The sequence below is a fragment of the Ursus maritimus genome, unplaced genomic scaffold (assembly GCF_017311325.1).
Source record: "Ursus maritimus isolate PB19 unplaced genomic scaffold, ASM1731132v1 scaffold_26, whole genome shotgun sequence".
Taxonomy (NCBI): Eukaryota; Metazoa; Chordata; class Mammalia; order Carnivora; family Ursidae; genus Ursus; species Ursus maritimus.
Window position 1 is genome coordinate 5,609,869 of NW_024425119.1, and position 21,377 is coordinate 5,631,245.

Sequence of the window (21,377 nt, forward strand, 5' to 3'; positions counted from 1 at the left end):
CCATTGGTCTGTAGACACACTAGAAATGTCTGCTTTTTAAAGACTTTTGCTGATTGAACTCTTCAGTTAATATAGATATTCTTTAGGAAAAGTATATCAACTAAATTTGTACTTTCTTAATTTGTGGTGCCAGAGGCTTCAGACCCGGCTTGTAAGCAACTAGTTCATCTGATATTCGTAATAGTCAATTCGTCTGATATTGAGAGCTGTGAAAACATGACTGGGACTCTAAACTCCAGCCCTAGATAGTACACCCTCATGCTCTGAGAGCCCAGGAGCTCTGCTTGCTTAACCACAATCCTCTGGGGACACTGGTTTCACATTTCCCCCAAAGTCAGCAAAAGAATCACAACTCAAATTAAATTATTGACTTTTTTTTTGGTCCATTACTGACAGATCAGTATGTTGGGGGAGCACTTAATGGAAACATTAAATTCAGTCAGTGATATTTCTAAGGCCTTATGCAAGCAAGGGATAGAGCCAAGTGCCAAGGAGATAAAAATAAACCCATAATGTTCAGGAGTTACACATTCTATGTGGGGAAGGAGATAAAATATATGCAAAAGAAATACTGCAAAGCACCAAATTCTGGGTCCAAACAATAGGTACAGACCACAAATCAAATGGGAAGTCAGAGCAGGGGGGGATAACATGGTGTTTGGAGATGTGGGAGGAGGCCACCTTGGAGCTGGTCACATTTTGAACTGGGTCTTGCAGGATGGCAGGCATTCTGGTAAATAGAGCGTGTAGAGCAACATTATTAAAACCTGACATCTGTCTTTCTCCTTCTGTCTAGGAGAATATAGTGTTATACCAAAAGGGCCAAGTCTCTGTTAAAGTCATTGACTTTGGATCAAGCTGTTATGAACACCAGAAAGGTAGGCCCATTCTGGTCACTTTTTCTGAATTTTCCTATTGTGATTTCTTTTTTTTTTTTTTAAGATTTTATTTATTTATTTTACAGACAGAGAGACAGCCAGTGAGAGAGGGAACACAGGCAGGGGCAGTGGGAGAGGAAGAAGCAGGCTCCCAGTGGAGGAGCCCAATGTGGGGCTCGATCCCAGGACCCCGGGATCATGCCCTGAGCCAAAGGCGGATGCTTAACGACTGAGCCACCCAGGCGCCCTCCCCCATTGTGATTTCTTTCCCTTACTGAAACACCATTTCCAATGTGATGTCACCTGGGTTCTAGTCTGGGCTCAGCCTTAGCAATTGCTGGTGTGGTTTTGAACAAGGTGTTTCGCTTCTTTGAGCCTAAATGTCCACATCTATAAAATGAGAAGATTGGACTCAAATACCACAAGAGTCCTTTGCAGCTCTTGAATTCTGTATCTGGAATTACCCCAGAGCATAGGCTCCCGAAACTAACTAGATGTGCATCTGAATTACTAGAGGCCTCTGAAATTTACAGCTCCCAGGGCCTCACCCCAGATGTACTGAATCTAAATTTCTGGGGGAGATCCCAGCAGTCTGCACTGTAAAACACACAGCCATTCTGAGATTTGGGATTCACTGCCCTAAGCTCTCCAGACTTTATATTTTTTTTCCAGGCTAGAATCCAGAAAGCACCCTTGGAGTACATTTGTACAACCGTCCCTGAGCTTGATTTAAGTGCCTCTTCTTTTGACTTTTATCAGGTTTGATGGCAAGAACATGTACCATTTAATACTTCCTGAGTATCTTCTATCTGTCTGTCACCATTCTGGGTACAGGAACAGAAAACTGAACAGGTCCTGTGCTCTGATTGTTTACAGTTCAGTGGAAGAAACAAAGATACAAAGGAACAGGACAGGTGCAGTGATTACAAGTATATACAGACTGTGCTAAAGGCATAGCAAAGAGGGGCTTGGGACTAGCCTTCACGGCAGCAGGGCATGTCAGAGGAAGCCTCCTGAGGCCAAAGAAAAGACTACTAGACCGTTGTTTCCAAATATTCTGCAGCACTACGTTTGAAGAGACATGTTATCTTTTACATATGGAACCTATAAGAAGTTCCAGCTAGAAAACAATCTGCCTCCTACAAAGTAGTCATTTGCTTACTCTTCTCAGCCACGAAAGCTGTGCAGCCTCTTGCCTTGGCTGCCAGGATGCTCCCAATAGAATTTGGAATGATCCTATCCTTGCTTTCAGATAGTCATTTCCCCTTTTATATATCTTCTGACTTCCCTTTATTTTAATCATGAGACAGTATAGAGTATGGATACTAGACTGGAATGGCCTGAGTTCAAATCCCAGCTCTGCCACTTATAGCTGAGTGACCTTGATAATTTATTCAATCTTTGTATGCCTCAGTTTTCTCACTTTAAGATGGGGACAATAATAACACCTGCCTCACAGGATTGTTGAAGGACTGAGAGTTGCTCTGTATAAAGCACTTGGAAGAGTGCCTGGCATATGTTAAGGATTTTTTTTAAAGATTTTATTTATTTATTTGACAGAGAGAGACAGCCAGTGAGAGGGGAAACAGAGGCAGGGGGAGTGGGAGAGGAAGAGGCAGGCTCCCAGAGAGGAGCCTGATGTAGGGCTCAATCCCAGGACTCTGGGATCACGCCCTGAGCTGAAGGCAGATGCTTGACGACTGAGCCACCCAGGAGCCCCAAGGATTTTTTTAAAAGACTTTATTTATTTATTTGTCAGAGAGAGAGAGAGCGCACAAGCAGGGGGAGCGGCAGGCGGAGGGAGAAGCAGGCTCCCCGCTGAGCAAGGAGCCCAATGCAGGACTGGATCCCAGGACCCTGGGATCATGACCTTAGCCGAAGGTAGCCGCTTAACTGACTGAGCCACCCAGGCATCCCAACATGTTAAGGATTATAGAAATGTCCATTAAATCCATTTTTTAGTTATGCTGTGCATATATGTACTTTGATTACAAAGTGCATCAAATGCATTTTGGACATAGGCAGGGTATAAAAGTCATTTTTATTATATTTTTATTTTGTTTTAAATCACAAAATTGTTGTGTTTTTACTAAAACCAATTCAAACAACAGAGAAGTGACTACAGAATCCTTGCCCTGCCATCTAGGTAAAGAATGTCAGCATGCACCAATAACTAGTGTCCCATTTCTCCCACCTCTGTAACATCTAGTCTCCCCACAGTACTGTCTTCTGTACCACTTCATCTGCTAAGATTTTGTGGGCTCTTCCTTCTATACTTTATACAACACAATGCACATAATATGTTGAATACACATTAGAAGAGTATGCATTTACATGTTTCTTTTTCCATTTTAATATGCCTCTTCCCTTGCCAAATTGCAATACTTTCAGAAGGTATCTATCCCAAATTAACATGATAGTTTGCAAATTTAGCTTTATAGTAGTCTGTTTGCTTTTTATAAAGCTTGGCTGACTTAAATGTCCTTCTCTAGGATAATGCCTACTGTAGAGCTCTTGACCAATGAAGTGAGGGTAGTAAGACCACATGATAATCAGGCTGCTGTGAAGATTTGATGAGATTATATATGTAACTTGACTCAGAAGTGCTGATTGGCTGTACTTCCATCTCCCCACAAAGCCTGGAGAGTGAAAACAGGTGGGGCAGTCGTAGTTATCCTCAACCTTCACCTGAGAAGGTGTCCTGGAGAAGTGTGTTTTGGAGAGGAGGACTTTACAAGATGGTTCTCTTTCTTTCCCGACAGTATACACCTACATCCAAAGCCGGTTCTATAGATCCCCAGAGGTGATTCTGGGCCATCCCTACAACATGGCCATTGATATGTGGAGCCTGGGCTGCATCATGGCTGAGTTGTACACAGGCTACCCTCTGTTTCCCGGGGAGAATGAAGTGGAGCAGCTGGCCTGCATCATGGAGGTGAGGGGGAGGGCTTAGGTGCCCCAGAAGAGCTAGCTTGCACTCTGAAACATTGGGCTACAACAGAGTGACTGTAGGGCAGTGGCCTCTGTACTTTTTATTGTTGTTGGATGTTTCCTGAAAGTATTTTTTGGAATTATATGCCCCTCTGTACACTTTTGAGTTTTTATCTAACATTTTTATCATAAATTTAAATAGTTGTAGGGGATGAAATTTCCAACATATTATGAAAGTGACATTTTATTTTTGTTTTTTAATCATTTAAAAAATGTTAATTCCAGTATAATTAACATACAACGTTATATTAGTTTCAGGTGTACAATGTAGTGATTCAATAATTCTATACATTATTCAGTGCTCAACATGACAAGTGTACTCTTTTTATTTTTTTTTTTTTTGAGAGAGAAAGCACTGTGGAGCATGAGTCGAGGGTGGGTGGGGTGGGGAGGGGCAGAGGGAGATAGAAAGAGGGAATCTTAAGCAGGCTCCATGCCTAACACTGAGCGCAATGTGGGGCTCAATCTGATGACCCTGAGATTACAACCTGAGCCGAAATCAAGAGTTGGACACTTAACCGACTGAGCCACCCAGGCACCCTGATAAGTGTACTCTTAATTCCCTTCACCTAGTTCGCGCATCCTCCACCCATCTCCCTTCTGGTAACCATCTGTTCTCCATAATTAAGAGTCTGTTTTTCTGTTTGTCTCATTTATCTTTGTTCATTTGTTTTGTTTTTTTAATTCTGAATATAAGTGAAGCCATATGGTATTTATGTTTATCTGACTGACTTATTTCACTTAGCATTATATTCTGTAATCCATCCATGTTGTTGCAAGTGGCAAGATTTCATTCTTTTTTATAGCTGAGTAATATTTCATTATATATACCGCATCTTTATCCATTCATCTATTGATGACTATTGATGGACACTTGGGTTGCTTCCATAATTTGGCTTTTGTAAATAATGCTGCAATAATCATAGGGGTGCATTTATCTTTTCAAATTAGTGCTTTTGTATTCTTTAGGTAAATACCCAGTAGTGGAATTACTGGATCATATGGTAATTATATTTTCAATCTTTTGAGGAATGTCCATACTGTCTTCCACAGTGGCTGCACCAGTTTGCATTCCCTCCAACAGTGCACAAGAGTTCCTTTTTCCCTCCCAGATTTGGGATATGTCATTCCTTAATTCAAGGGTGGTCAGCATGTACACTGGTTTATTTATTCTGACAATGAGATCTGGCTGCCATTAAAAGTGGGCTACCTCCAGTTAGTCTTAATGCTTATTTAGAATAACATGGCTGATATCTATACTGAGGATACTGAAAGAGCTCTAAATTAGGAGTCAGAAGACCCATGCTCTGGGCCTTTTTATCACTGGCTTGAGGTTATCACTTAATATCCCCGGGTCCTTATCTGTAGAAGCAAAATTTGGCAAAAGTCCCGTCCAGCTGTAATGTGTGACTCCACGAGAGTGAACCCACTGCATTGTACTTGTTGAAGGTGCTGGGCCTGCCACCAACCCACTTCATTCAGACGGCCTCCAGGAGACAGACATTCTTTGGTAAGTCCCCAGGTCTAATGCTCTTTCTCCCATTGTGATGATGAAGTCTCACAGACCTTGGAGATACCTCCCATACCTAAACCTCATTCAATGCAGTTGCTCTGGGCCCATCCCAAAGGGCAAGCTGTGATTAGGAGCTTCTGCTAGAAAAGTAAAAAGCTGCTGAGAAGTGGTACCGGAAAGCATGATGGAGATGGGATGGGGGAGTCACATTGGGAAAGAGGTCTTGGCATAAAAATGACCAGGTTCCTGCTCAGAAGATCTATCAGCAGATCCTGAAACTTGAAAGATTATAACTATTCCCATTCCTGTAAATACTCATTACTTCTGCAGGCAGCTTACCCCTTCACACTATGTACTGTGCAGAGACATCCAAGAGCAGAAGCTTCTTTCTAAGAATGGCGGGAAATTTCTTTGCTACATTGTATCATTAATGGAGCATCATTCTTTCCTGCTGAAATTCTCTTAATCCTCCAAACCTTTACTATGCCAGAATCATCCCAACTTTGTTATAAAATGGGTAAATAAAGGCTGTTAGAACAGTTTGGCTGTGGATATGTTGTGGCTTGCCAGTTATGTATAGGGCAGCTACCTAATTGCTGGAACTAAGCTTCATTCATGGCCCCATGTTGCCCACCCCCCATCACAGTTTCCAGACTCTGGATTTTCTGATCCTCTGCCTTTTTATTTGACTGGTGCTGTACAAGATGGACAGGTCGATCAACAAGGTCCAACTGAGGCAGGGCTTCCAGGGTACTATGCACCAAATAGATAAGTCAGTCCCATATCTAAAATCCTTTCAAAGAACCACAAGAACCTAAGGGATTCTTATGTAGAAAAATCCATAGTGACCAGAATTTAAGCCAAGTGGGGTGAAGCCAGACATGAGAGAAAGGGCACTCTACAGATAGGAGCTCTGCACCCTGTGGAATGACATTTCTGACCAGCTATTCTCATCAGAATAGTTCCTAGGCTTCTATTGGCTATGGAATCTCCATCATTCCTAGACCTCCCATCTCTTATTTCCACCGAAGAGTGCCTTCAAAATGGGAGCATAACCTTTACTTTTTTCCCACAGCTTGCCCCACCAATAAAAGAGTTAAAACACCCTGATGGGAGATTCCTAGACAAAAGGCTTTAGTTACGTTGGTGGTCAGTCAGTATAAACTAGTTCAGTCATGTGGGAGTTAAAATGTAATCTACTTCTGCACCATTTGGTAAAAAGCTCCTGCCACAGCTACAGGCTCCCTGGCCCCTTTCCCAGGACTTGTTGGACTCCCGATTATCCAGAACTAAAAGTTTAAGGCCTAGCAAGCAGAGGGTTCTCCATGACCCTGTTTCAGTACCAAAGCTATCATCCTTTCTGATTGTTTAGTCCCATGCCATTCCTATGGTTAAATCTTTGAGACATCATCTTGTAGTCATGACTGGAGCTTTGAAAACCTTCCCTTTGGGCACGGTCAGTTTCCTGGATGCCTTAGAACAGTGCCCATGCTCTAACCCTTCTAGAGCCGTCTGATGGCAGGCAGGAAGATCTAGCTGACTCGTTTGTATAACATACATAGAGCAATGGAACTGGTCTTTTAACCCCAGATATGCTTTTACCATCCACCACTTTTAATTGATGCACTGAGTGTTATACGCAAGTAATGAATCATGGAACTTTATAACAAAAACTAGGGTTGTACTGTATGGTGACTAACATAATATAATAAAAAAATATTATTAAAAAAATAAAAATAAAAGTCCTCACCACAAGAATAAAACCTAGTGACAATTCATGGTGAAAAAAAAATATTTAGCCTTCTGGATTTCAAAGGGTTTAGGGAAAGAAAAGTAGGGGTGTTGGTGTTCCCTCTTACCAAAGACATTGTGGGAAGAGTCACATCTTAAGCTCATAACACTGAATTTAAGATTATTCGTTGTGGGAAGCACTAAAAGATAAGGAATATAGGGCATCTTGGTGAGAGGGTCTGGTTCATAGAGTACTGGCTTTTACCGTGAGCATGAGGCTTTAAAGTAATGATGTGTTTTTGGTAGCAACATCCACATGTCTTTACTTCCTGACTTTATTGGGATCTGCATCTTATTCAGCGTTTCCCAAACTTTTCCCGATTGTAAGAATCAGTTGGGGACTTGACGAAAAATGCTAATTTCCATTATCTTCGTTTGTAACCTGTGATATAGCAGATCTGAGGTGGGATACAGGAGACTGCATATTTCTGACAACACATCTTTGTAATTCTTATTATAAGTTTGAGAAACACTATGTTCACCTCAGTTATTGGCTCTCTCTTCCCCAGATTTGGGCTGTCAACAGCTCCTCCACCCCCAGCCACTTGTAGTTTATACCCCTCATTAGCAGCAAAGTGATGTTGCTTCAAAGTCAGTAAGATATTTTGGTGCCCCAGGTCACAAGAAGGGGATGGAGAGATTAATTAAATATTGGGGAGCGCCAGAGAGGTGAGAGAAACTTGTACAAGAGAAACAATTACATAATGATGACTTAGGAGCTGTTATTTATAAGCCCGTGAGCCTGATTTTTTCAGTCATTTGTTAAAAAAAGAAGCAACTTAGGATCAAACGGGAACACTGATGCCATAGTCAAAAAGGAAATAGGGTTTGTATGAGTTCACAGTACCTATACCCTATGAAATACCCCCAACTCATTTTTATGTCTGTAAATACACATACCCATGTGTGTGTATACAAACATATATACATTCGTGGTCTCTTCTAGGAATTCAGTGTGAACAGATGTTCTTTTTGAAGCCCCATATATTGCATTGATTACAAAAGTAGTAGAAGGGCTTCATTATGCACCTTCCAGAATGTCCATCATGTGAACCCCGCTGAGTTTTTGTGAGAATTCAGTTTAATGTGTAAATTGTGTGTGTATATTCACATCCATCCATATGCAGATTTACAAGGTATAAGCATAAGTGGTCACCTTTTCTGAACATGTTGTCCAAATGAGTGGCATCACCTTCAAAACATTGCACAGAATATTCTAGGGAAACCTCTAGAGCTGTCTTCAGGGCTTCTTTCCAGGCATGATAAATACATGTGGTGAGAGTTTTAATCAGTCAAAATAACTGAAGGGAGTCATTTCCAAGCTGTGTCTTAAGCAACAAACCAAGTTTAATCATTCCAATTTTTGGACAAAATTTTGATGTGACTATAAAGAAGTAATGAGATTAATTTGCATGTGTGGCTTATAAACAAGTTCTGAAAGCAGATGATTCTCCTGCAAGGACTTTCTTGTTACACTTTAGGGATGTTTCAAATTCTTATTTTATTTAAAGGTTAGTGGGAAAGGAGCAAGGGCGTAGATAAAACAAGAATAGACAACAAACATCTTTTTTTGTTCAGAACTGTTTGTTCAGAGAATGTTTTTGTCACTTCAGATTTATTTTATTATTATTATTATTATTATTATTAAATATCATTATTATTTTACCCTGGTTAAGGTTAAGCCATTAGATTTTGGGAGGAAGAGGTGGGAAGGAAGCTCAGAATATACTGTAGAGGGGGGAAAATTGTTTGTAAAGGTTAATTGCATTCATTGGGTAATCTCCATGTGATTCTCTTCATCTGACTGAGATGGAGGGCATGTTCATGTGTGTGGGAGGGGGGTGGTGTAGGACTGAGCTGGAGCTGCAAAGACCACTCCAAGAAGCAGTATGGTTGAGTGAGCAGCTATGATGTGACCAATGTATGTTAACAGCTGGAACTAAACACAGAATGTTGTATCTCTAAAGATTCCAAAGGTTTTCCTAAAAATATGACCAACAACAGGGGGAAAAAAAGATACCCGGATTCGAAGGATCTCACGATGGTGCTGAAAACCTACGACACCAGCTTCCTGGACTTTCTCAGAAGGTGTTTGGTGTGAGTTGGTAGGGGTGTCTTTGCCTCTGGGTTTCCTCCTAATCACTGTATTTTCCCACGCATTTGCTGGTGAAAGTCTGGGGCTGGGAGATAGTTATAAAAATAATAATAAATAGAGCTTGAGAATCTGTCGAATGCTTTCCCTCATCAGACTGTTCTCTTCCATTCTTGTGTGGTTAGCAGGGCAGATGATTTGCTCTGTTTTGAGATGTGGAAGCTGAGGCTCAGTGCTTTGCCCTCCATTAGTGTGTGGGTACAGCTTGCCTTCTTGGCCTCAAACTGCCAGGCAGCAAGGTTGTAGGCCAGTTCTAAATAGCTTCTGCTTCAGAAACTGAGGTCAACTTCTTGCTTGTAACTGTTTGCATACACACCAGCGTATGGTTTCTGGGTCGCTCCCCATTCCCCTAGGATTTAGAGCCTAAATTAAAGGATTAGGAAAGGGATGATTTATAAAACATTTATCATGTACAGCTTTTTAGAATCTATATGCTAATTTTGACTCTTAGAAATTAGGTTCTGTACTTCAGTCAAGTCAGAGTTAAAAAAAAAGGAATAGTCAATAAAGCATTGAGGACAATGCCTGTGTTTCAATAATGCTAGCTCTTGTCTTTCTTTTATTTTTTTATGATATGTTAGTGACCATACAGTACATCATTAGTTTTTGATGTAGTGTTCCACGGTTCATTGTTTGCGTATAACACCCAGTGCTCCATGCAATATGTGCCCTACTTAATACCCTTCACTGGGCTAGCTCATCCCCCCACCCCCCTCCCCTCTAAAACCCTCAGATTGTTTCCCGGAATCTACAGTCTCTTGTGGTTCATTTCCCCCTTTCTTGTCATTCTTTTAAAAGAGGTTTTGCAAGTGTGTCTCCACTAAATGGCAAATAGATTAGTCACATGGTATTTGGTCAGTTGTTGTCTCTCTCTGGGCCTCACTTTCTTTTTCTATATAATGAAGTATTGCTAAGGTGCCGTTTTAGCTATATCAGCCCTATAATTGTTGAGTATTTTTGAAACCATATGTTTATACTTTTTCATTCTTCCAGTGGGATAGAGTAGTTTTAGCAAAATACTCTTCTTGTGTTTGTACACTCTGGCAATTTAGGCACTAGCTCAGAGGATAGGCCATCAAGTACTGCTGAAAGTTTTCCCATATAGAAGGTCATGCTACTCATCTGAAGTGTGGAGCTAGAGAAGGAACCTGTACTCCACCATTACCTCCATCCCACCGCCCCAGCCTTTTACAGAATGAATGTGCATTAACAAATTACAGAAACTCACTATTGAGACTGAGGTGACCTATCCAGAAACCCCAACCATCCAGTACACAGCTCAGAACCAAGAAAGAATTTTTTTTTCTTTTTTAGGGCAAAGGGTTGGTTGCTCACAACTTGCAAGAGGTGATCAAGCTAATGGGGCCTATTACCTTATCATCCCCCCCCTTTTTTTTTGCTTATTAGCGAATTTTTGGAACAACAGACTAAACATTTTGAGTCAAATTTAATAGGGGTGTATGTAGAGTTCTATGTCAAGCTTTGTAGGCCAACTTTAGAAATTCAGGAGAGGGGAGTTATAGCTTAGCAGCAATTCATTTCAAAAAGAACTGGGAGCTTGAGTTGTTTACGACCTTATAAATCTAGAATATTAATGCCATCTACCTGCACTTAGAAGCTATTCCTAGCATTATGGACACCAGTAAGACAATAGCTGAAATTCCCTATCTAGGAAGGTAACAACCTTATTATATGACCAATACTTAGTAGTAATGTAAATGTCTTTGGATAGTTGGAGGATTGTGACATAAAAGATTAGTTGTCTCATTCTCTATATAGTAGCCCCCCCCCACTTACCCATGGTTTTGCTTTCCGCGGCTTCAGTTACCCGTAGTCAACCGCAGTCCAGAAACTGATGATCCTCCTTCTGATGTCTTGTCAGAAGGTCCGTACTAGCCTAGCACTACCTCACACTGCCTCTGTCATTCACCTCACTTCATCTCATCATGTAGGCATTTTATCATCTCACATCATAAGAAGGGTGAGTATAGCACTAGAAGATACGTTGAGACCACATTCACATAATTTTTATTATAGTACATTGTTATAATTGTTCTATTCCATTATTAGTTATCATTGTGAATTCTTACTGTACCTAATTCATAAGTTAAGTTTTATCATATATATATATATATATATATATATATGAAAATCATAGTATATATGGAGTTTTGTACTATCTTGTTTCAGGCATCCACTGGGGGTACAATGTATTACCCCATGGGTAAGGGGGGGACTACTGTAATGTTAATGGGTAAAATCAGAAACTGGTCTAAGTTACTACTGTAAAAGCTCCTGGGAAGTGTGAGTTTTGGCTCAATAAAAATGAAGAACTTTTAAAGAACTGGTTTTATCAATATTGGAATAGCTAGTTCTTTTTTTTTTTTTTTAAGATTTTACTTATTTGACAGAGATAGAGACAGCCAGCGAGAGAGGAAACACAAGCAGGGGGAGTGGGAGAGGAAGAAGCAGGCTCATAGTGGAGGAGCCTGATGTGGGGCTCGATCCCATAACGCCGGGATCACACCCTGAGCTGAAGGCAGACACTTAATGACTGAGCCACCCAGGCGCCCCTGGAATAGCTAGTTCTGTGACTAAGTGACTTGTACTAAAAATACTCAAGAATGACAGATGATTCCATGTTGAAAGTTCTGTCAGATGCCTTTTGTTACTGCATTAAATGTTTGGCTGGATTATATCCAAATCTCTTTATAATATTAATGTTCTAGCACTCTGTAATGTTGTGTGTGATGTAGTTGAAGGCCCAGATTTTGTAGTTCAGAACTTGAAATTAAGCCTGTCTTTGTTTTGATCTTAGTTTATTGACCCCTAAATCCCCGTGGTTAAGATTTTCTATAATATTTCTTAGGAGGGAAATTCTAGGAACTCTGGAAAACTTGGGTTCTAATATATTCCCTGGTTTGTATGCAAAAAATAAAAAGATTATTTTCATAGTTGTTTCCAGGTACTTGTACATGTTGTAATCTCTGTTCTATGATGATACCTTTGAGTTATAACATGGTTTAAATGAGTTCTTTAAGAAAGAACCATTTTTATTATATCTTATTTAGGTTCTTTATTGGGGTCTTTTAAAATGTTTTCCAACATTAGAAAGGGAAGCAAAGCAATAACCCGTGCTGGGCTTTGTTGGTATATAGATGGGAACCTTCTCTTCGCATGACCCCTGACCAGGCCCTCAAGCATGCTTGGATTCATGAGCCACGGAATCTCAAACCACGGTCCAGACCCCAGACCCTGAGGAAAGCCAGTCTCTGTCTCCCCTCTGAGGCTCGGAAGTCCAAGGTTCAGGGGCATCATCACTTGGACATAAAAGGTACAGCCCCTCAAATAGCCAGCCCTCTTCCCGTGGTCCAGGGTTCGGGTATCTCTGGAGGATTCATGTCAATTTCTCTGAACTCAACCTTGGATACATCACTACTAGCCTGCCATTTCTCACGTTTGAGATTTAACCTCTTTCAGAAGACTTGCTTCTAGCAGGGTTTGCTTCTTTCTTGCCTTCTTTTCATTAGGAATTTCCACTTTTCTCCTGTCTTCAATTCCCTTTCTCCTCCTTTCCTTTTCTTTCACTGTGTCCTCCTCTGTCTGACCTATAATTACCTTTTGAATTTTTATCAGAGAGATTATGGCACTATGCAGCTATCTTTTATATACAATATAGCCTCATGGTTTTGTTCATGGTCACTGTGGTCAGGTTGCTTGGGATTAAATTCTGGCTCTACAATTTACCAGATGTGGGCCCTTCAGCAATTTAGTTACCCTCTCTGTCTCTCAGTTTTTTCGTTTATGAGAATGAGAATAATGCCTATTCTTTATGGTTGCAGAAAGGATAAAAGAAATTAATAAACGTGAAGTTTATGCATTCTTCTAAGTAATGCATTCTTCTAAGCATTATTCATTTTTGAAGCACATAGAGTATGTTTTTATATAATTACAACCAGAATTTTCCCCAACTGATTTACAGTCTAATGGACAGAATATAATTCACGTTTGAACACTTGTTCCTTCTGTCTTCTCTCTCCTTTGGCAGAGGTGATCATCAAAGCAGCGACCATAGACAAAATAAAAGGTGGCACCACTAAACAGGTTCAGAATTCGGGTGATCAGCAGGGCTCTCTACAGCATGCAGCTGATGTTGTCCAGCTGCCTCAACTAACAGAAGCTTCTGGAAAGCCAGAGGCAGTTGTTGGAACAGAGGAGTCCAAGACCTCCCCAGGAAAACAAAGTAAAAATTCCTCACCCAAGAACATGAATATTTTACCACCTATTGTATGACCTTTGCTGAAGGTGTGTCCTGTTCCTTTCCACCAATGATTTGTATTAGAGACAGCACTTATATTGTACAATATTTCAGATTGGTTTTTTTAATGTTTTTTTATTATATTATGTTAGTCACCATACAGTACATCCCTGGTTTCCGATGTAAAGCTCGATGCTTCATTAGTTGCGTATAACACCCAGTGCACCATGCAACACGTGCCCTCCTCACTACCCATCACCAGATTGTTGTTTTTTAATGCATAAAGGTTTGCTAAAAAAAAAAAAAAACTTTATTCACATGGCCAGTTAGCATGATTCCTATTATGAGGGATGAGAAAGAATGTCCTTGCACCTGCACTCCCTCCTTATGCGCTTAACCAGATAAAATGATGTGTGTATATGGGGGCGGAGGGGTAACTACTCAATGTCATAGCAACACTAATAGAACTCTAATTTTTTTTTTCCTAAGACAGCTAACCTGTTAGGATTCTTGTTTGAAAATGAAAAACTAGTTTGGATTTAGCTTATAATTAGTTTAAGCAACAAAGGACATTTTTTTTTTTGTTTATGTAATTGGGGAATCAGGAGGAATAAGTGTAATTTCAGGCATTGTAGAGTTTAAAAGCTCTCTACCTATTAGCCTTACTTCTTTTTTGGTTTTCATTCTAAAGACAAGCTCTGCCCAAAAGTTAGTGACCACCATCATCCAGTCAAAAGATGCAGTGCTAGCAGGAAAGTCTCAGAAATAATTGGACTTGAACCAAACACTATGTCTGAGATATTGGGATCCTGTGATTGGACAGGCTGGGTCACAAGCCCACACTCTGATGATGGTAGCACCGTGGGGTAGGGGACAGAGTATTTCCCAAAGGAACGGAAGCTGAGTAAACAACAGGATATATTCACTCATCCACCATCCTCAAAATCTTTGTTTGGCTTTCTAGTCCTCCTCTATATGAATACATAATCTCTATATGATTGTAATTATAGAACAGATACAATTTTATAAGAAACTTCTTAAGATCATAACCTCATAAACAACATGGAAAATTTACCTGGCTTTATAGTTTTCATTTTAATTACTATGTAATAGTTCATGAAAGAAGACATCAGATAATTGAAACAATGGGTTTGGATAAGATCGCCCAGGAAAGGTGAAACAGAATGAGAATAGCAGAGGATCAAAAGAAAGTAGGAAAGATAAATATGCCAGGGGGTGACAGTGTTAAATAGACCCCCCCAAGGGTTGTAAAAAAAAACCCAAAAGTTAGAAACCAAAGGAAAAAGTTTATAGAAAGATCAAAAATATAAAATTCCACAGAAAAGTCAGGATAAGAACAGAAAATCCCTCTTAAGTGGGGTGATATGGACATTAAATGAGAGAAGAGTCATAATAGGTGACTTGTCACAGGTCTGCCAGAAAAGTAAAGAACTCAGGTCTTCTGGACCTTTTTTGACACTAGGTATCTTCAACCATGGATAAAGTTGAGGGAGAAAATTGTTCTGCAACTCTACAGAGACAGGAGAAGAAGCCAAGTCCTCAATATCATAATTAGAATGATCTAAGTTGAATAGAAAATATTTTGTGATTTGCATGGTTATAAAGGCTAAAATAAATTGTGGCTTCTTATTCTTAGGAACACTTTAAGACAAGGGATCTGCAAGTTATGGCACGTATTGGATACAAAGAAAGAGGATGAATGAACTTAGCTAGGGCCTCTCAGGCCAGCACTACTTTTCTTCTGTTATCCGTCTGATTATTTTTTCAGTCCTGAAATTTCTTTACCTTATTGTCCCATTGGATCCCAAAGAAACCATACACCTGGAGCCCTTTAATTGTAATTTTTTTAATTTTGTGTCCTTGCTTGCATGGACAGGAAAATCTGCAAAATCCAGTGGCTAGCATAAGATGACATGTCTTTGATGTGAGTGGTATGAAGATAACGTTAGGGCTCTGTAAGAATATGGACAGGGGAGCTGTGGAAGTAAGAAGGGAGGGGAAGTGGGGAAAGCAGTAGGTGGGCGCCGATCACAGGTTCACCATCAGCCAGTCCAGCAGCTGCAGCCGCGTAACATTTCCCACCGCCTCATCCAGCTGTCGCTCCTTCTCATAGCGCAGCACTGACTGCAGGACCTCACCTACACTGCGTCCTTTGTCCACAGCGGCAGCTGAGAGCTGAAGTAGCTGTGGAAAGGAAAGAAAAGCAGTAGTAAAGGGGCAGGCATCTCAGAGCAGACCAGAAAGGGCCTGCCAAGGCTAGAACACAGAGACTGGGCAGACCTTGGAAAACTGCAGTAAAAGAGGCTCCAATTATATGCTGAGAAGACTTCCATAACTGGAAAGTATGCAGCCTGTCTGACAGAAGAGAGTTATATCATCCTTAAAGAAGAGATGTTAGCATCCACCTGCCCACCATATGGAACATACAGTTTCCCACCAAGACTTAATCTTGCTGCTTCCAGTGGGTGTTTGGTCAATGGTTGTCCTGTTTTCTAGGAATTCTAAAGTTCTTAAGTTCACTGTATTATCACAAAACAGACTCCATCATTGTCCCAAGACAAAACAAGGATAGGGGGGCAAATAGCCAGAGGACAAATGCACATGGTGCTTTCTATGCCCCACAGAACAGACAGCCTAGAATGGTAGAGCAGGAAAGCAGCTGAGAGATCCATTCAGCCCCTGGAAGGTGTGGCCCAGAGAGGTGGTGAGACCTGCTGGTAATAACAGTGCTAGAAATTAGCAGAGGCAACATGCATGCCCGGGTCTCTGAACCCTATGTTTAGCTCTCTCTCCAAGCTCAAAATGAGAAAAATTAGCCAAAGCAATCATTCTAGCCATATGAACACAGTACATTGCCATTCATCTAAGTAAACAGATTTTTATTTTGTGTATTCTGCATCTCATGCTCTGAGGGTCAAAAGGAAAACAAACAGGCCAAATGTCAGGAGCTTTTCCAAAAGAGGAAATTTCCGTGAAAGAAACTAAACTACATGTGGTTGTTCATAAAACAAATGCAAGGACCAAGGCTTAACAAAGAGAAGATACAAAGAAGAACCAAATGAAAATTTTAGAACTAAAAAACACAAAATCCAAATGGGCTAAATAGAATGAAGATGAGAGATGAAAGGCAGTGAACTTAAAGACCAATTCATAGGGGAAAAAAAACACACCACACTGAACAACATAAGAGATTGATTGAACTTTCTTCAATTAAACCTCTTTGAAAAAATAAAGAGTGCTCAGGGGCCTGTGGAACAGTGCCCAAGGTCTTACATATATGTCATTAGAATCCCAGGAGAGGAGAAAAGGGTGGTGCAGAAAAATAATGCTTGAAGAAATAATGGTTGAATGTTTCCCCAGTTTGCCAAAAGATATAACTGACAAATTCAAAAGCTCAGTGAACCTAAAATAAGATAAAACCAAAGAAATTCACTTTAGGACCTGTCAAAATCAAATTGCTAAAAATTAAAGAGAAAGAAAAAGTATGAAAGCAGCCAGTTCTGCATTATTTATAAGAGAACAATTCAAATGACAGCAGATTCCTGATCAGAAACCATAGAAGTCAGAAGGAAATGACACGATACTTTCAAGCACTAAAAGGAACTGCCAAAACAGAATTATATAGCAAAAATTATACTTCAGGAATAAGGTCCAAAAAAATTTTCAGGTTAAGGAAAACTAAAAGAAGTCATTTCATTGCCAGAAAATGTGTTCTAATTCTTTAGACAGAAGGAAAATGATGTTAGAAGAAGGTGGGAACATCAGGAATGAATGAAAAACAACAGAAACAGTAAAAATCTCAATATAAATAATAAGTTATTTTTCTCAGTTCTTTAAAATACAGGCGTACCTGGAAGATATTATGAATTCAGTTCGAGACCACCACAATAAAGTGATATCACAATAAGGCGAGTCAAATTTTTTGGCTTCCCAGTTCATATAAAAGTTATATTTACACTATTAAGTGTGCAATAGCATGTCCTAAAAAATGTACATAATTAAAAATACTTTATTGCTAAAATATGTCAACCATCATCTGAGTTTCCAGTGAGTTTTAATCACTGATTACAGATAACCATAACAAACATAATAATGAAAAAGTCTGAAATACTGTGAGAATTACCCAATTTGACACAGAGACATGGAGTGAGCAAATGCTGTTGGAAAATTGTGCCAAAAGACTTGCTTGACACAGGGTTTAAACATAACCTTCAAATTTGTAAAGAATGCAATATTTGCAAAGCACAATAAAGTGAAACAAAATTAAAAGAGGTATGGCTGTATGTTTTGTAATGAGAGCAAAAATAACATTGTCTAAGGATTTTCACAATATATGTAAGATTATATAAAATAACCACAACATAAGGGGGAAGGTAATGAGACTATATAGTAGTAGGATTTCAACACCACAGTTTAAGTGGTAACTATTGATTCTACATAGACTCTGAAAAGTTAAGAATGTATGTTGTAATCCTTAGAGAAAACACTTAAAACACAACACAAAGACATGGAGTCAAAAACACAATAAATTAAAATGGAACACTAAAAACAAATTTAAATAATCCAAAAGAAGGCAACAAATGGGAGAAAAGGGAGCAAATTAGAACAATGGACCCAAATCCAAACATATCAATAATTAGGCTAAATGCAAATGGTATAAACACACCAGTTGTCAAAATGGATTAAAAAAACATGACCCAACTATATGTTACCTACAAAAAAAACTCTCTTCAAATAATACAGGTAAGTTAAAAGTAAAATTATTGAAAAAAATGTATCATTGGAACATCAATCAAAAGAAAGCTAGAACCTAAACATTTATGGCAATTGATTTTTTATAAAGGGGAAAGATAATTCAGAAGGGCCAGATATCAGGGCACCTGGATGGTTCAGTTGGTTAAGCATCTGCCTTCAGCCAGGTCATAATCATAGGGTCTTAGGATCAAGCCCTGGGTCGGGCTCCCTGCTCAGCAGGGGAGTCTGCTTCTCCCTCCCCCTCCACCACTCATGCTCTCTTTCATGCACTCTCTCTCAAATAAATAAATTTTTAAAAAAGGGCCAGATACCCATTTGTCTTTCTATCAAATGATGCTGAGACAACTGCATATCCATTTGCAAAAAATGAACTTAGATGCCTACCTTGTTATAGACAAAAATGAACTCAAAATGGATCACAGACTTAAATATAAGAGCTGAAATTATCAAACATTTAGGAGAAAATCGTCATGGCCTTGGGTTAAGTCAGGGTTTCTCAATCTTGCACTATTTACCTTATGGGTCAAGCAATTCTTGCAGGCTGTCCTGTGCATTCTAGGATGCTTAGTAGGATTCTTGGTCTCTACCACTAGACCCAAGTAGCAACTCCCTCACAGCGGACACAACAAAATATGCCTCTAGCCATAGCCAAATGTCCCCTGGAGGCAAAACTGCCTCCAGTTGAGGGTTAGGCAGAGATTTGTTAGATATAACATCAAAAGCACAAGCAATAAAGGCAAAAAATGATAAATTAGATTTTTATCATTAAAAACTTTTGCTCTTCAAAAGACTCCATTGAATAAAAAGACAAACCACAGACTGAGAGCAAATGTGTGCAAATCATATACACCTGATAAAGGACTTGTATCCAGAATATATAAGGAATTCTTTTTTTTTCCAGAATATATGAAGAATTCTTATAACTTGATAACAAGAAGAAAACAACCAAATCAAAATATGGGCAAAAGATTTGCACAGACAACTCACCAAAGAATATATATGAATGGCTAATGAACACACAAAATAATGTTCAACATTCTTAGTCACTTTAATGTAGGTCCATCAAACTAAATCTACAGTGAGATACCATTATAACAGCTATAACAAAAAAAAGGATAATGTTGATGAGAATGTGGAGAAACTTAAACCCACATAAATTGCTGGTGGGAATGTAAAATGGTACAGCCATCTTGGAAAAGTTTGGCAGTCTCTTAAGAATTATATTTACCTTAAGATGTAGCAATCCCACTCCTTGTTAGCCAAGAGAAATGAGAACACACGTCCACACAAAGACTTGTATGTGAATATTTATAGCAGCATTATTCATAATAGCAAGGAAGTAAAAACAATCCGAATATCCATTAGCTAGAGGATGGATAAACGAAATGCAGTATATTCATTTCATGAGATACTATTCAGCAATAAAAAGGAATGAACTGATACATACTACAACATGGATAAACCTCAAAAACATTATGCTCAGTGTGAAGAGCCAGATGTATAAGAGCCATAGTTTATTTTATGTTATGGTTCCATTATATAAAACGACAGAGAGGTAAATCTGTAATGATAGAAAACAGGTAAATGGTTACTTGTGGCTGGGGGGCAGAAACAGAAATGCACCCTAGAAAGTTCCGAGATAGAGAAATAAGGAGTCTCTAGTCTTATCAGATATTAAAACACATTATACAATAACAGTAATTAAAATGGTATTCTATTAAAATATTAAGAGTAGACATTTCAATGGAACAGAACAAAAAATTCAAGAAAAGAACCAAAGACAGGTAGCCATCTGGGAAAAAATAAGAGGTTGCATTCGTACCTCATACTTTGTATAAAAATGAATTGAAAATGGATCACAGTCTTAAATATTTTTAAAAAATCATAACAGTACTAGAAGAAAACATGGGTAAGTTTTGTTAATATGTTATAGTGTATGATGTTTTTTAAAATATGACACAGAGGGGAGAGAGGGGTGGGGGATTGGGATAGGCCAGTGATGGGTATTAAGGAGGGCATGTATTGCATGGCGCACTGGGTGTTATACGCAAGTAATGAATCATGGAACTTTACATCAAAAACTAGGGATGTACTGTATGGTGACTAACATAACATAATAAAAAATTATTATTAAAAAAATGACACAAACTCCAGGAAAAAACTTTAAAAAATTACTTAGATTTGACTACAGAAACATTTGAAAAATTCTATATGGCAAAAACAAAATAAAACAATACAAATGACAAAAAATATCATAAAGGCTAATTTTCTTACATATATATACAACTCTTAACAGATCAATAAGAAAAAGACTAGAAACCCAGTAGAAAAATGGGCAGAGGTTTTGAACAATTTATCCATGAAAAAGGAAATTCAAGTGGTTCTTAAACATATAAAGAGATATTTACCCTCATTCCTAATAAGACAAGTGCAAAGCAAGGCAACATTCAGCAAAGATCAAAAGTTTGGTACTCACTGTTGGAGAACGGGAAATGGGCACTCTCATATTGTTTTAATGGGTGTGCAAATTGGTGCAAACTCTATGGAAGGCAATTTGGAAATATATATCTAATAAATGAATACATGTTTCACAGACATCTTGAATTCCTTTCCTAGGTATTTGGCACATACAGCGATGTTTGAATCTGTGCATTCAGCATTGCTTTTGAACAAAATATTAGCAACTGAAATGTCCATACATAAGAAAGTGGTTAAATAGAGTATCTTCATACAATAGTATGTAGCCACTTAAAAAAATGTAGCAGGTCACCTGGGTGGCTCAGCTGGTTAAGCATTTGCCTTTCGCTCAGGTCATGATCCCAGGGTCCTGGGATAGAATTCCACATCGGGCTCCCTACTCAGAGGGGAGTCTGCTTCTCCCTCTGACCCTCCCCCCTCCTCATTGCTTGTGCTCTTTTTCTCAAATAAAAAGTAAAATCTTAAAAAAAAAAGAATATGACAGCTTAATATGTTGCAGAACAGAATATATATATATATATATATATATATATATATATA

At 39.1% G+C, this 21,377-nt stretch overlaps 2 protein-coding genes across 2 annotated transcripts in view; one reads left to right on the plus strand and one right to left on the minus strand.

Annotated features, from left to right (window-relative positions):
* The first annotated feature begins 3,585 nt into the window (after positions 1-3,585).
* Positions 3,586-13,618, plus strand: DYRK4 (dual specificity tyrosine phosphorylation regulated kinase 4). The gene is made up of 5 exons (XM_008704881.2): positions 3,586-3,813; positions 5,319-5,379; positions 9,141-9,270; positions 12,484-12,659; positions 13,374-13,618. Exons 1-5 carry the CDS (start codon positions 3,706-3,708, stop codon positions 13,616-13,618), a joined length of 720 nt encoding a protein of 239 aa, XP_008703103.2. The 5' UTR covers positions 3,586-3,705.
* A 1,812-nt stretch (positions 13,619-15,430) lies between these two features.
* The window catches only part of AKAP3 (A-kinase anchoring protein 3), a 26,483-nt gene continuing 20,536 nt past the window's right edge, over positions 15,431-21,377 (minus strand). Inside the window, exon 3 of the mRNA XM_008704890.2 lies at positions 15,431-15,788. Coding sequence (XP_008703112.1) covers positions 15,633-15,788 — 156 coding nt within the window. The 3' untranslated portion in view covers positions 15,431-15,632. The remainder of the gene's footprint in view (positions 15,789-21,377) is intronic.